General features: G+C 40.5%; 1 protein-coding gene across 2 annotated transcripts in view; it reads right to left on the bottom strand.

Moving 5' to 3' along the window:
- Positions 1 to 741: 741 nt before the first annotated feature.
- The window catches only part of macf1b (microtubule actin crosslinking factor 1b), a 32089-nt gene continuing 16527 nt past the window's right edge, over positions 742 to 16303 (bottom strand). Inside the window, exons 15-40 of one of the 2 annotated variants that reach the window (XM_044118219.1) lie at positions 16128 to 16250; positions 15944 to 16045; positions 15718 to 15819; positions 15479 to 15643; positions 14092 to 14247; positions 13796 to 13993; positions 13377 to 13505; positions 13092 to 13262; positions 12824 to 12979; positions 12527 to 12733; positions 12297 to 12416; positions 11093 to 11262; positions 10713 to 10872; positions 10270 to 10464; positions 9194 to 9319; positions 8768 to 8911; positions 6970 to 7158; positions 6748 to 6862; positions 6494 to 6660; positions 6214 to 6376; positions 5929 to 6083; positions 5770 to 5844; positions 4942 to 5059; positions 4273 to 4418; positions 3705 to 3825; positions 742 to 3603 (exon numbers count right to left, since the gene is read on the bottom strand). In XM_044118219.1, coding sequence (XP_043974154.1) covers positions 3578 to 3603; positions 3705 to 3825; positions 4273 to 4418; positions 4942 to 5059; positions 5770 to 5844; positions 5929 to 6083; positions 6214 to 6376; positions 6494 to 6660; positions 6748 to 6862; positions 6970 to 7158; positions 8768 to 8911; positions 9194 to 9319; positions 10270 to 10464; positions 10713 to 10872; positions 11093 to 11262; positions 12297 to 12416; positions 12527 to 12733; positions 12824 to 12979; positions 13092 to 13262; positions 13377 to 13505; positions 13796 to 13993; positions 14092 to 14247; positions 15479 to 15643; positions 15718 to 15819; positions 15944 to 16045; positions 16128 to 16250 — 3699 coding nt within the window. In that variant the 3' untranslated portion in view covers positions 742 to 3577. The remainder of the gene's footprint in view (positions 3604 to 3704; positions 3826 to 4272; positions 4419 to 4941; positions 5060 to 5769; positions 5845 to 5928; positions 6084 to 6213; positions 6377 to 6493; positions 6661 to 6747; positions 6863 to 6969; positions 7159 to 8767; positions 8912 to 9193; positions 9320 to 10269; positions 10465 to 10712; positions 10873 to 11092; positions 11263 to 12296; positions 12417 to 12526; positions 12734 to 12823; positions 12980 to 13091; positions 13263 to 13376; positions 13506 to 13795; positions 13994 to 14091; positions 14248 to 15478; positions 15644 to 15717; positions 15820 to 15943; positions 16046 to 16127; positions 16251 to 16303) is intronic. The other variant, XM_044118220.1, reaches the window with a different exon arrangement.

The following is a 16303-nucleotide window of genomic DNA, read 5'->3' as shown; positions in this document are numbered from 1 at the left end:
TGAGAATGCAGTGAGACGATAGAAAGAGGGGCAAACTGTCACCAATCACCTATCTGTTATTTCTAAATCTTGAATCACATCTCATGGCGTCTCAGCAGGACTGCTATTCTTTTTCTGTCTAGAAGTCAATATTTCTTTTCTAGCGGGTGCCATCTTTTTGTTAAAGTCAAATGAGCTGAAGCTACAAGTCAAGATTTGTCAGATTACAGGCGCACCAACAAATAAACCAACAGGTAGTCACGTTTGGAAATGTCTTAGCTTCACAGAAAGCTCATAGTAACTGAAAAGAAGAGAGCTTTACAGTCCTGGTTGTGGGATTCCAGTAAATCCACCAAGGACATACTGGTAATTAATAAATAGAGAGTTCTGGAATGGCGTAATCAAAGTTCAGATCTTGACCTCATTGGGAAGATGTGGAGTGAATTGACACAGGCTTCACATTTCCTTTCTGCTGCCTGGAAATTGAGTCGCTAGCATGTCATGCCAGTCAAGAGACTATCATACAGCAACATTCTTCAGTCAGAAGCCTTTACAGATTTGTTGCAGAATTGACTGCTACTGGATCCTTCCTGTCCACACCATCAACATCCACAACGACCCTCCGAAGATACTTGAATATAGGTTATGGCAATTTCCCTTGGGATGAATTCAAAGATGCTCAAAATCTATCCTGAGTGAGCGGAAATTATTTTGCTGTCGTTGTTCGATTAGGAAGTGTCTCACAAAAATAACACATGATACTAAAAGCTGTCACAAAAACTTTTGATTTTATTACAAAAACAAGTTTCTGTACAAGTGGGTGTAAATTGATTAGTGAGCATCATCTACATAATAGTCCCTAAATGTGTAGCCCGACTGGGTGCTGGATGTGGAAACCGTTACAGTACAGGAAGATTTGGGTGCATAGCAACAGGACAGGAAGCTGGCTTTTTGTTTTTGTACCGAACAGAGTGTTCTGAAGTCCAGACATGATCATCATGTAAAAACGTTTCAACCTTAAAAAGATTTTCCTTTCTTTTTTATGGACAACTGCATAGGAAAAGGAGCAACTGTTGCAAATGTCAGGTAGATTCAGTAGAAAGCCACCCTTACAAATAAAGCAGATCCGTTGTTGATAACATACTGAAGTAGTAATTGGCCTCCAATGGAAAGTCAGAGTATAAAACAGGCACAGCACATCAATTAATTCACCATTTCTACCCAAACAACACACACCTGTCTTCTCCCAGGATTATTAGTGATCTTGACGAGAGCTTGGGTGAGTATTTCTACATGGACGTTAGGTTAGACAAGTCAAAGGAAATATTTAAACTATTATTTGTGCTTAAAAAAAAAACCAACCTGTACTTTTACAAAAGGAAATGGTCCACAGCCCGTTTCTATCCACTTCTCGTCAAACATGGCTGTAAAACATCTTAATTTCTTCATCTTAATACCAAATTTGCTTCGGAAAAGAAAAAAACAACAACATATACACAGCAGACAGACACAGAAAAGTGCATATTCATACAAACAATGTGCTAAAACAGAAACTTTTCTAGAAAAGCTTTCAGCGTTATTAAGAAAGCAGTAGCTTCAAATGTTCACAGTAAAGTTAAAAAGAAACACTTCCATCCACAGGCAGAACCATTCCTGAGAACGTAATCTCTACGGATCATCGGTGGCCCGCTCTGTTTCAGTGCACTGCTCGCCACGCTATCTCCAGTGTATAAAACACAAAATGTAAAACCGATGGAAGACATGTAAAAAGGTAGAAGACAAAATCACAACGTGGCCCTGCCAACAAGCATTGTCCTTATATTATGAAAATTATTACAAAACTTAAGGACAGCCTGATGGGGCTGTCACATGGAGGGCTGTGAATAAGCATTTTCCCCATACTGATTCTTTTTTTTTTTTTTTTTTTTGCTTTTATGTCACTCTTAAATGTTTCACATCAAGCAAATTCAGATATCAGACACATATGGATCGAATAAACACAAAGTTCTGCTTCCAAAGGACAATTTCATGTACAAAGAGTAAAAAGCTATCCAAAGGTAATTGGCCGTATGTGAAAAAGTAACCAACCCCATCTTATTGAATCATTTTCACTAGTCACTTCTGTCAGAATCAGTAGCTCACCTAAACAAAACCAATCACAGTCATTTCTAAAGTTTGGTAGGGAAACATTTAACTGGAAATGAGTACAGCAGCAGTATATTGCTAAAACGTGAAACTTTCACACTATAAAATATAAAAGTCAGTGTAGCGAGAAAAGTTCTTGTAACGAGATATAAAATTCGAGATAAAAGACTTGTTAACTCGAGTTTTATTTCTCGTTAAAACGCTAAACCTTCTGGTTATGACGAGACGCAATACTTTTTAAAATGACAAAGTTTCTCATTATGATAACGTTTGTACCTTGTTATAATGAGATTCCAATAAAACCAAAATAGGTTTTCATTTAAACAAGAAAGGTCGTAACGGTGACACAGCAACACATCGCAGGATATTTCAGTGACGCATAAAGAAAACACACTCAGAAGACAGAGATGTAGAGGGGACCTAATTGTAACAAATGAACATAATTTTACATCTTCTCACAACAAGAAACTTTCTTCTTTTAGCAAGTTTATTTTATGTCTTAATGAGAACGTTTTAACGAGATTCCGCTCCTGCGTATTTTTCAGAGTTCTGGCAGCTAAAGACTTCCGTACGTCGGATTCACAGTGACAGCCATTATCCAACAGAGTGGGAACAAATTCCACTCACATTAATACCAAAAAAGACGCATCACTCATCAAGTATGCAAGAAATACCGTTCTTGCATACTTGAGGTGGTTGTTGTTGTTTTACAGGGTGGCTCAGATAGTAATTAGTGTAGAATTACTTTTTTCCATTCAGGACCAAGTTGGTTTCAGTAGCTTTTTCCCCTAATAAAAGAAACCCCTGTTTTACGGTATTTTGTCTGATTGGTCTGATTTAGTAAATCTGATGACCCACGATGAATTTAATGCTCTGAAATATTCTAACGTGACTATAAAAATCCAAAGTCTGTCAGGACCAATTCATTTTTCACAGCTTTGCAGTTACGCAGTGGTTTTGGTATGTTTACGTTTTAATAATAATTTTTTTTGGACACACAAGAGGATCAGACAGCAAAACAGGCTTCCCACGTTGACCTCCATAGTTTTCCTCATTTAGTCGATTTGGCAAATCGCTGCGATGATCAGGTACTGTGTGCTGAAGCTTACATTCACAAGCACGAAAGAGTGAAACTGAACAAAAGCAACTCTGAGGAAGGCTCTGGCTACCATGCAGTTAATGCTCATGCAGAAGCGTCTACTGTCTACGTAATCGGGTTAATGTATAAAATGGCAAAGTGGAAAAAAAGGTTTTCGCTTGGACTCCCCCTCCCCGTTATCTGCACCGTCTTCATGCAGATCCTGTACAGTCGCAGTCAACGTCCATCACCGCTTTTCGGGACCACCTTTTCAAGATGGTGTTTTGTTTTGTTTTGTTTCTGTTGCTTAAGACGGCGATTCGATGCTCCGATAGCTTTGCTTTGGTGGAGTGCTGCGGTAGGAACAAGAGGTTGTCAAGTGGGTAATCTCTCAGCTTCCTCTGAAAACGAAAGGCAGAGAGAGTTACCTCACCCTGTTATGTTACAAAAGAAAATGGAGAAACTTCAGAAGAGGCACAAAAAAAAAAAAAGATTTCCTAACCTGAGGGTGAGGGGGAGTTGTCTTCCCCCGCTGCGACAAACTGCAGCTCAGACCCCAGAGCTGCTATAGAGCTCCGAGGACGGATACACCGGTCACCTGAGAAACTCCGGCGGAGTAATGCCTGAAGGCCAGAAATGATAAACAAGTTAGCAGAGCTGTGGCAGTAATTGTAGTAGTCAGAAAAAGTTTTTTTGTTTTTTTTTTTTTACTGTTTTACAGGAAAACAATCATTTTTTTTACATTTTTATTTTGAGATACAGGCAACTTTTCTACATTAACATCGAGCAGCTAATGCCTTTTCACTGACTACATCTCCCAGAATGCTGTGCGGTTCTGGATCAGAGTTGAGTGAATATTCTACATGTTGCATATTGAACATTCTTCCAGATGTATTATCTATTGATACTGATCCAGAGACTCTCTATTAATATGTGGTTACACATTCACTGTCCAGCCCTGATCTAGAAACAGAGCCGGTAGAAGCTGCAACGTTTTTTTTGTTGTTTGTTTGTTTTGTTTTTTTGTTGTCATTGAGTACGGAACCGCATCGATCGGGCTGGAAGCTTGCCTTGCGCGTCATGGGGCTGGTGGGGGCAGAGGCGCTGCTGTAGAGGCTGAGGCTGGAGTTGGACCGGCTCACGGTCAGACCCTTGGTGGTGCTTCCTGTCGGTGACAAGTACTTCTCTTTGATCTTCAGGTTGGTTCGACCTTTGACTGTTGATGAGAGAAGAGGAGAATTTGACTTAATTCTGTGACCTTCATTACTATGTATTCATAACTTCCATTAAAATTGCGTCAGTGTTCAAAATGCATTCATACGAGCTATTTAGGATCATATAATTTATTTGCTTGTCATAATAAAATATCTGGGACATAGACAGTGGTGTATTCTAGTCAGTATGACTGAGATTAATCTAGCCTATTGTTAGTTAAAATAGTAAGTAGTGCATGATTTGATGGCAGAGCAGGTTTAGATTCCAAATATAAAACATAAGATTATTTATTTAATTAATCAATGTGGTAAGAAGGTTCTTATAGATTGAAATATGATGAAATAATCCGTTTATATAAACAGTTATTAAGAAAATCCAAGGCAACGCATTTCTGACTATAATTTCTATACTAAAATACCATTTAAAAAACATTTCTGCGTAAGTTCAGTCATCATTAGATGGATTTAGTATTTCATTTTGCTTCCAACTCCTCTTTTTCATCTCTATGTATAAGTCAGGCAGACCTCGGCACGGGTCATTCTTAACCAGGAACTCATCGAGCGCCGTCCAGCCTCCTCCAACCCGAACCATCAACGTGCTCCGCAGGATCCGAACCATCCGCAGCTGCTGGGAATCTCCAAACTGCCACAAAACACACAGGGAACATGCAGCACAAAACAATTCATATAGTGACACAAGTGAAAGCATGGCAGATAATACAACCTAGTCATTTTAAAAGCTTACACTGCTTTGCAAAAATCTTTTTTTTTTTTTGTTTTCATTTACAACCAAATTATTATTTATTGTATTTTTTATTAGGATTTTTATGTGTTTAACTAACTTTTTCTTGAGCAGAGTAAGGCAAAAATAATCAATCTGTTTTTTTCCATTTTTTTATTATTATTTTGCATACAGTGGAAATCTGTATGCAAAATACAGATTATCACTTTATTTTGCCCATTTATGCCTATTTTATTAATGCCAAAGGTAACTAGTGCCCATTTATTCTGACAAAAAATAAATAAATAAATAAATAAATAAGCAGGAGATAAAATAGATTTTTTTTTCATTTTGTCATTGTTTGAATGCATATATAAATTTGCGTAGAAACATTTTCTTACACAAACACGCACAGCACCGTGAAATCCCATCACATAAATACAATGAAGTTTGTTATTGTAACCAGACTAAAATATGAAAAGGTTCAGGGGGTGTGAATACTTTTTGTAAGTCACATTATACAGCAAGAGAACCTTCAAACTTTATGTCTTTTGGAAATTGTGTTAAAAGAGCTCTGATTGGTCAGACAGACCATATCAATCAATTGCTGTGCGTCAACAAAAAGGACTCACCCTGTATCTGTTGGCACTTATTTGTTCCACCTGGAATCTCTTGGGGCAGTTACACTGTGATACCTGGCGACTCACCTATGGAGGGAAAAAGAAAACCCATGTTGGTAACAACAAATACCCAGCTTCACATTGAAGCTACAATGCGCCTTCGGCGTTCACCTCTTCATTAATTTGATCTGCATCCAGTGTTTTCCTGTAGGGGTCTCTGCTAGGATGGAGCGCGCTCACAAACTCATAGTAGTCGATGAAGCCGTCGTTGTTTAAGTCAAAAATGTTCGCCACTGCGTTCATCTCTAGAGAGTTGGTCGGAAATTCTACAGTTAAGACGGAGGACACAAAAGACGTGAGTACCTTTAAGAATCATTGTTGAAGTTACCAATTGGAGGTTGAGCAAGATTTCAAAAAACAAACAAAAACAAAAAAAAACAGGCATGAGAATTTTACTGGAGGCAAGGACATAATCAGTGAACTCCTTCTGGCTGATCCGACCGTCCTGGTCCCGGTCGATGCTTCGGAACACGTCTAGGATCCGGGACTTCAGATGACTAATCCACTGAATGTAACGCTTCCGCCAGATATTGAAGTCAAAGTTGGCAAATTCCTCCATCTGCAGAGATAAACAAAGCATGGCGACCTTTACGTAAATTGTGCCTGAGAAAACAGCTGATGTCCTCGTACTCAAGCAAGCAAATATCCCTTCTTTTTTAAAAGACAGAGCAAAGACCTCTCTGAGCATCTGCTGGTGTTGTTCCAAGCGATTCTGTCTCGCCACGGCCATTTGCCAAAGTTTCTGCCACTGCCTGACCAGCTGAATGAGCTGGGGAGTCTGAGGGTCGAGGTGCTCTAAGGGGACGGGTAAGACAGGCGGCAGCTTCATAGTGCTTCTCCTCTCTGTACAACAAAACGTATGATACATGCATTTGCATTTAATAGTTGTGTGTGTTCACTGATTGCTTGTAATCTCTAGAGCTCTCTTACTCGCAAACGGCCGCTTGATGGGGGAACCTCGATGTTTAGGAAGGCTTTTGTGTTTGCAAGACTTTGTGGCCTGTTCGATCTCTGGGAACTTTTTCTTCATTTCCCCCATGAACACCTGCCGAGAGCAAATGAAAATCTCGTTACTTAGCGACATGCATGTTGTGATGCGATACCTAGTAAGTTTACGTCCTGGGCAGAGTGCAGGAGAAAGACGGGTTGTACCATGTGCTGCTCAATAAGTTCTTGGTTCTGCTCTGTTGTCTCAGACAGAGGCTCTTCCTCTCTGAGGATGAGAGACTCCTCCGCTGATGAGATCCAATCCAAAAGTCTCTGGACTTCTTCTTTCTCTTCTTCCAGTGCTGCCAAGCTGGCCTGGATCTTCTGACCTTGCTGCTGGGCCCATGTCTGAACCTGCCGCCGAAAACAGGTAACGGCAGCATTTCTTAAAGGTTAACTTACTTTTACCATTAGTGGTTTTTGGATAAATAATTGTCTTAAAACAATTAACCTATTGCTGTCATACTACTGGCAGTAACTGTGGGTTAAGTTTCAATGCCAAAAATTAGATTATTGCCCACCCAGTGGTGGCTATGTCTTTGTTGCAGCTGCCTTTATCCAATCCGAATCCGATCTGATTAATGATATGCAGATGTCAATAACTGAGTGGTCAGCTCTGGTAAATGAGAAGGAGGCCACTCACTTGCATTAGCTTTGGATAGACTAATAACTAGCATGCCACGGCTGGTCAGACACTGGAAGCCTTCTCCCTCTGCTGGCCACTAGCATGAATAGGCCAGCGTTAGCATTGCATTAGCAGGCATTAGCCTTTGACAGGATGGTAGCTAGCATGCTTAGTCTGATCACCTTTGACACATACTTTTTATTTAAAGGAATATATCAAGAAAAATGGTTGGCATACAATATCTGTAAGCATCTTATATTAATTGCTTTGATGTGTTCTTTCGACAGAGTGTACTGTAATCCAACATCACACCAATCGTAAACATGCTGTTTTGTACGGCGCTGAAGTCGGCTTCCAATTCGGCAAAGCTCAAGCTGTGTCATAGTTGCACAGCGACTTGGATTTCATCCATTCATCCATTTTCTGTTCACCCTTGTCTCTAATGGGGTCGGGAGGGTTGCTGGTGTCAATCTCCAGCTGTGTCCCGGGCGAGAGGTGGGTTCACCCTGGACAGGTCGCCAGTCTGTCGCAGGGCAACACAGAGACATGCAGGACAAACAACCATTCACACACTCACACCTAGGGAGAATTTAGAGAGCCCAATTAACCTGACAGTCATGTTTTTGGACTGTGGGAGAACCCACCATGCACAGGGAGAACATGCAAACTCCATGCAGAAAGACACCGGACCGGGAATCGAACCCAGGACCTTCTTGCTGCAAGGCAACAGCTCTACCAACTGCGCCGCTGTGCAGCCTGACTTGGATTTCAATATCAGTTAAAGTTTTTCTAATAGAGAAGCATTGTGAGAAATTGTTTGGTGACTGGAAAGGTTTTTCAGCTTGATCGGTCTTACGGTGCCCAACTGACCGACAGAGCAACAGCTTTTTAAATCAGGCTAACAACACTCATGGGTGTGGATGCTGTCACTGAGAGAAAAACATTCAGGTTAGCTTTTTTAAGTAAAACTGGGTGTTCAAAACTGAAGTATAAAATTTGGGAGCTATTTATAGGAAGATTCTAACTAATCATTGAGTCATTCAGGTTGAGAAAGAGGCTTTCAGTGGATAACAGAGACGCTGGATGAATAATAGAAGGTTGTTATGGCTTATGTTTACAAGCTTTCAACATCTGCTTGGGAATATAAATAATTATAATGACTGCTAACGGCAGAAGGGATAAAAAAATCAATTCTATGTATTTCTTATGTCCTCTGATTATAGCTCTCTAAGAGAAATCTGCATCCTGACGTCAAAGGTTAACAAAACGGATTGGAATTTGAATGCAAATCTCTGATCAGTGGATCTGTAGTTTTTACTGTGGCATGAAGACACTCACCTCCTCATAGCGAGTCTTAGTGACACTGATCCAAGATTTGAGGGTTATTATGGAGTCTGGGTGACAAGAGGCCAGAATCTCTTCACCCAAATTCTGGATGTTCTCCAGTTCCACCGCTTGAGCGTGCAAGATACGTAGTGACTCCTGTGCGGGGAAAAAGAACTGATTAATTTCACTAGTTTTTTTCCCCACACCTAAAGCTTTTATGCTGATGTGTCTAAAACAAGCTGCTATTAGCTATTCTCACACATGACAAAATGATTAATGTGGAGAAAAAAAGTCCGCTCTGATTTTCATTCGCCAACTGGCTTCTCTGTCCTTGAGCTTATCAACAATTGCATATTCAGCAGCAGACTCTCTGGAGCAAATGAGATGGGAAAAGAAATGTTTCCTCCTGGGAAGGCTACAATATCTCGTTACACTGACCTCGTGTTGCTTCTGGAAGGCAAGCAAACTATTCTCCTCCTCTGGTATGACCCCGTATTTCAGGATCCTCTCTGCTTCTGTGAGCCTCTCCATGAAAGAGTGAACGAGACCATCAAACTTCTCAGCCTTTGGAGACAAAAAGGAAAACACACATCCAGGGAAGTCAGATTTTCATACAGAAATCCTCAGGCACAGTTATTGCTAATCACAAGTGCGATTAGCAATAATGAGACACGTTCAGCACCGCGCAGAAATGTTCACGCCACATCTATGTTATCTGCGTTTGGTCCTGTTACTACAATCTTCAGGGTGTTTTACGTTGATACCATGTTGCCCATTAAACGCAATGTGTATAATTGTGAAGTAAAAAAATGAAACGTGTTTAAAAAAATGTTTTAATTTAAATAAAAATTTAATTTGTGGCTAACATTTCTAATGACTCAGACGATACATTTGAGTTGTGTCACTTCCAGCTTCATACGTCATCAATGAAAGAATTGGTCATTTTTCTTCAAGTCTTGTTACAGATTATAATTCCTGTCAAGGTTTGAACTTTGACAAGGCCATTCACACAGTAATATGCTCAATGATATAATAACAAGAGCTACTATGAACAATGGCTACTCCATCACTATAATGGAATCCCAACTTCAACTATATTAACTATATCAACGCTGTTAAATTGGCACAGTCTCAGTTCAAATTTCCAGAGTAAATTAAATGCAGCGTTATTTTGGCAGTTGATGAACTGGCCTTTAATTAGAGGCATCAAAGTTAAAGGGGCTAATACAAATGTTTGACACGTTTTTAAGTCTTTTATTTACTTATTTATTTTACTTTTTGCCTTTAGTGTTGCTAAACCGTATAAAGTTCCAACAAAACCTACCAAAGTTGTTGCTTTTAGTGTTGCAAAATGCGAAAAAGGTGAAGGGATTTCTTTTTTTAAAACCTTCACATCCAAATATCCTTTTCAAATAAGCTTCCAAAGCTTAGATCGCTTTTCGCATGACAGAAATCCCAATACGAGAGTGAATCTGACGTAGTGCCGAGCAGAGCGAGACCAAAGCAGTTTGTACCTGCTGCAGAGCCGCCTCCAGCCTGTCCTGTTTGCTCACTGACAGTCTGCACACGGCGTCCCAGCGGCCCTCCAGCTCCTCCATCTGCTCCTGCAGCCAGTGAGCGTCTGCGGTGCTGCTCCGGGTCAGGTCCCTCACGGAGCGCTTCAGGGTCCGTATGCAGCCGGCTCGCTTTCCCAACTCCTTCTGGAAGGCCTGACAGATAGATAGGAAGAAGCAACGTCTGACTTGATTCCCCAGAAGACCAGATTGGTGAAGATCATGTGGCATCAATTAACGTATGAGGTCTGTGACTGAGCAAGACCTTTGAGAGCTGCGTCGCAGGAATGATACCAAATATGGAAATGCAATTGGTTTCCAACTTGTATTTAAATTATAGGCTGACTTGAATATTCTAAGAAAAAAGAAAATCTTCATTTATTTTTAGCGGAATTAATAAGTACCTTATGTTTGTCTATGAGATTGGTGACCATGTCTTTGTCTCCACCAACAGGAACATCCTCAGCCAGATGGGGCTCCGCTCTGTACAACCAGTCGCTGAGCGCGTGCAGAGCGTCAGTGAATCTTCCCGAGAACAGCAGGGCTTCCTCTAGTTTATGTTGTCTTAAAAGACAGAAATCACAATAAGTGTTTTGTTTTTTTCACTAGACGTATCAGCAGGAAGAAGTATGATGTGGTCCTGTTTCAGTTTTTTGGGGGGAAGAAGAGGGAAGACACGCGGCAAAGGTCACCAGGCCGGGAATCGAACCTGCGACGGCCACGTCGAGGACTGCTTAAGCCCTGCGCCACCACAGCACATCCCGTCCTCTTTCAGTTTTAATACCTCTCGATAGACTTGCCGCCAATGGTGTCCCATGTGTCCCTGAGTTCAGCCAGCAGGTTTTCCAGATGCTGCCTGTCATGGCCGCTTTGTGCTGTTTCGCGGAGGCCGCGGCCGCTCTTCAGCGTGGCGTCGTATATGGGCCTTTTTGATCTCAGCAGTTTCTGAAACTCCTGTGTATCGACAGAAAAGAAGACAAGCGATCAAATATGTTCACGTGAAGTATTTCTTTTCAACTACAACCATTTGATTTTTTTACGGATTTAGACAGGAACTGGTCACTGGTATCACGGTAAATTAAAAAAAGAATTTAAAAAATCCATTGAGCCTATTGAAATTACTTTTCATGAGATGTCAGAGACCTTCCTTCAGCTGCATGGATCTAAGAGTGCACAACACCGCCCCTCCCCCAAATGTTGCTGTGTACCTCTGGTCAGCTGGCTGAAAGATGGCAAACTGAGCTCATTTATAACACTTTTTACACAGTTTGCCAAGTTGTTAATAAGTAATAACACGGCATATATTAGTTTTCTTAGAGTCCCACTGCTGCTCTATAAAGTGTAGAACTGTAAAACAGTACAATATCATATGAAGCACCTGAATAGCAGAAGTTGTGAGTTGTGATTTAGGCCTGTCGTGACAAGGTTTTTGCTGGACAAAAATTTTCCCAGAAGTTATTGAAATAAACGATAATGTTGTTGCTTTGAGACCATTTTCAAGTAATGCAGTGGCATAATAATGCAAGAAAACATTCTCAAAGATCAATGAACTTTCAATTCTAATGAACATTTAACACTGGAACTGGAAGACAAAATAAATAAACAAAGCAACAGAAAGGAGAAATCAAATTAATTATGGAGTCTGGGTAGTGGAGACCAAATCACCAGACTGAAGACTTCTGTCATTCAGCTTTTGGTAGAAAGAGGGAGACAAAAGAGAAAAACAATAAATCACGCAAATGGAAATGATCGAGTTTGTTTTAATTTATCATGCGATTCATTGATTTATCGCTTATTGCGACAGGCCTACTTGTGTTTACTATTTTCTTGTGAGATTTATTATCGAATCATGTGCCTCCTGAAGTTATTCAGTATGTAATTTAATTTACAGTAGGAACAATAGTTGTTTTTTGCTTTAAATGAAATTTATTAGTCAATATTTGTCTGTTACCCGTTTTTACTAGAGGCTCTCAGAGTGAAGCTCATACCTTCTGCTCTACGAGTTGCTGCTTTATCTCCTCATGGGACGCTCCAATCTCCTTATGCGTGTCCAACGTTTGTTCGACCTCGGTCATCCAGTCCACAAGGAGGCGCCATGATTCAGTAAACTGAAAATAAGAGAAAAAAGGGGAAGAATGCATGGCAGTCTTTTTCTAAGTGCCTATTTTTTTTTTTTTTTTTTTACATGTGTTTAAGTTGTTTTCATATCTTCCATTACCTGCTTGATGTGTTTCTTAACGTCCTCCAGCATCCTGCCTCTCTCTGACGTTCGCTGCAGGAGCTTCTTGTGTCGATCCTGAACCGTCAGTATCAAATTATGGATGACATCGCAGTCTTCCTTCCTGCTCAGCTCCGTCAGCCTGCATCCTGTATTCTCCACCGACGTCTTCTTCTCGCCGTAGCCGTTGACCTCACTCAGCAGGATCTGTCCCCGTAAAACACAGGCTTTTAATCCAAACACACATCGTTGGAGAGAAAAACAAAAACCTAAGCGTGACGTATTTGACAAAGTGACCTTGTGTTCTTGAAGCTGCGTGGAAATTGTGTCCAGAATGAAACTTGGAGCAGGGAGATCCTTAATAGACTCTTCACACTCGCTCATCTTTTTCAGCAGTTCTTGGACGCTGCTGTGAAACTCTTTGGCCAGACTCAGTCCCTCCGTAAGCTTAGCCTGCATGCAAAGAATTGCTCTTCAATGAAAGAGTAATCAAGCACCAACATGCCTGATAAAACAGTGTTAAAAAATAATTTTCCTTGACATGACATTTAGTTGGATTAATTACTTTCCGCTCCTGGACTTTGTTGTAAACACATGTCCACTTCTGTTCGAGTATAGATAAGCTGTGCTCAGTGCTTGACCCCCGCACAAGGTCCCCTCGCTCCAGCATCCCTTGAATCGCATTTCTCACATTTGTGTAGGCTTGAACTTTAGACTCCATCTCATTACACAACTCCTGTAGGAGAGAATACAATTTTAAAAATTCAAGAAAAAATCTTTGGATTGACAGCAGCCCCCTCCCCCCCCACCTCTTCTCCACTGTATTTATAAATACTGTAATCAGTGTTACCAAATGCGCATTAAGCCTTTCACTTGCAGAGTCTGGCATGCCCCAGGTGGTTTTAGAAGAGGACAGCCTCAGGTCTGTGTTTTCCAGCCACTGTATGAGATCCTGGATCTCCATGGTAACATCTTGCACCTGTAATAAAACATTATATACTTTAAAGGAGAAAACAAGTGAATTAGCTGATGTCAACAAACTTGTGATTGTAGCTCCATTCATGAAGTGAAAATTCTACATATATAAATAAAAAAAATTGCAGAATGTTGGTTCAATAGTGGCATTCAGCTCATCTGCACTTTTCCCCAAATATTTTATTTAAAATGTTCAACAGATCATTTATGGGAGTATTTCAAAAATATATTTTTTTTTTAATTAAATGTTGCGGTACCAACAATGGCCACCAGAGGGAATCAAACTATTGTTACCTGACTCAGTCTGTTTTCTAGTTCCAGCTGCCTGCGCTCAGTCTCACAGCGGACAAACTCCCAACTTTCATTCACTTCCTCCAACTGAGACTGCAGACAGTGCGTGTTGTCCCCAGACCCGGCCTCCAGCAGCTTCCTGCCAGCCTGGTTGAGAGACTCAATGGTGCGTACGTGAGACATGACATCGTTACGCAACACCTTTGAAGACAAAACAAAAAGAAGGCCAAAACAGATGAAAAGCTTGATCTTAAGACATTGTATTTTTGTTTTATTTTATTCAAAAGTCTATCACAGACCTTATGCTTAGCCAGCTCTATTTCGCAGGTCTGCAGGTCCATGCTGAATGGCTGGTTGCCATGCAGTTGCTCGGCGGTTCTGGAAAGCCATGTGTGCAGCTCGTCCAGCGTGTTTTGGAACTGGCCCAGACCCAGCAGAGCGCACTCTAACTGATGCTAAAAACATAACATGGACAGAAAATGTTCACACAATTATTGATAACTGTGACATTAAACCAAACATACGTTCACAAAGTACCTCACTAGTTACAACTTGCTAGCACGGGGTTGGACTTCGTGAAAGCCTCAGGGGCTCATGGCACGCTTTCAGCAAGATGTCAGAAACATTCCTAAGAGATTTTGATTCATTTTAACATTTAGCATCTTGCAGTTGCTGCAGATTTGTTAGCACATCTCCTACCATCCCCAGGGTGTTTAATTGCGTGGATATAATGAATTCATTGTCATGCTCAGGAAATTTGTTTGAGATGACTTGTGTTTTGTGATATGATGCAATGTCAAGTTGTAAGATGCCATCAAAAAATGAGCAGATTGTGGCTATGAAAGGTGGTCACTGATAATTAATATTTAGGCTGTTGTATGCAGACAGTGTTCATTTGGTGCTAAGAGGCCCAACGTGTGCCAAGAACGTGTCCCTCACACCATTAATGATCCTCCAGCAGCATGAACTGATGATATTGTACAGAATAAATCTATATTTTTTGAAGATTGCGTCAAATTCTGACCCTTAATTCTGAGTTTTGTCCCTGAAATCGAGACTCGTTGGATCAGGCGACATTTTTCCAATTATCTTATCCAATTTGGGGGATTCTGTATTAATTGTAGCCTCAGTTTCAGGTTTTGTAGATATTAATTGTATTCTGCTTCAAGATTTGACGTGTTGTACATTCAGAGATGGTTGTAATGGAATTATATTCATACAGCACCTTCACAGGTGAAAAGAAGCAAACAAAAAACAACAAGAGTTTATAAGAGCAATAGCAACATAAAAATAAAAACAAAAGCATGGCATTAAATAAGTACTTTTGACCAAATAGCAGCCAGTCACTCAATATTTTCTTTCTTTTCAGCACCATTATGTGTAATCTTAACCTTAACCTAAATCTCCTCATACTCAGTTTGAAGAATAGAAATAACAACAGTGAATAGTTATATTACTATGTAGTGCTGAATGCATTAAGTTACTGTTATGTGATTCCTTGAGTCAGTTTTTGTGTAACCAAGCAATTGAAAAAGGTGCACCTGATAAAGTTACTAGAAGGTGTATGAGTTTCACAGAAAAGTCAGCTATCGACCGCAAAATCCCATTACTTGGAAAAAAATATATAATCAAGTAATATTTTAGTCAATAAGGAAAATTAACATTTCTAGATTAAATAGTTCCCACCTGTCTGTTCACTGTCTCAGACTCGAGACTGTCCCACCGCTGTCTGAAGTCGCACAGCGGAGAGAATGAGCCGGGACGCTCCGAGCCCGGAGACAACCGGCACACAAAGCGATGGTTCAGGCTCTCCATCTCAATCTTCTTCTGGTACAGCTCTCGCTTAAACTCCTGGGGCAGATAACAAAGGTTAAACGTGGGAAGAACTTTCAGTTATTTCATGTTTAGTTCATGTATGAACTCACCTTTAGATCGCAGAGCTGCTCTTTGACTGCTTCCAGGTCAGTTCCCACTGTAAACTCCTCTGTAGATCTTAACTCTGCTGACTCTAACCACTCAAACAGGCCCTGTTAGTGATATAGTCTTTGACTTATGTTATTTCAATACTTTAATCAACTTTATTTACCTGCACTTAAAGATGGAAGACGCTATTTGACATAAAAGCTCTGTGTATTGTATTCCAACACTGACCTGCATTGTATCTTGATAATGAAGCGCCATCTGCAAGGAGTCCTCTAGCTTCTTGTGAGAGTCGGTCCAAAGTTTGCTTAAATTGTTCCATGTGCAATAAAGCTTTAAGACAAAACAAATAACATGTTTCATTTAACTCTGGAACAGGGGTAGAAAAGGATTCTACTGAATAAAATCTTCTTACTTCATCCATGCTCTTTGTGATGTCCGGTTTCTCCGTATCGCCACACGCTACCATCAGGTCCATTCCAAGAACACCAAGAGTATCCAGGTCTCCTTGCAAGCTGTCTATATCCTCCCTAAGCGACTAAAAGTCGAGAAAATTGTTACCTTTTATTTTCTAACAGTGAAGTTTTTATC

Source organism: Gambusia affinis, linkage group LG05 (genome assembly GCF_019740435.1).
Source record: "Gambusia affinis linkage group LG05, SWU_Gaff_1.0, whole genome shotgun sequence".
Classification (NCBI taxonomy): domain Eukaryota; kingdom Metazoa; phylum Chordata; class Actinopteri; order Cyprinodontiformes; family Poeciliidae; genus Gambusia; species Gambusia affinis.
The sequence above is the reverse complement of the archived record's forward strand: the minus strand, read 5'-3'. Positions and strand labels throughout refer to the sequence as shown.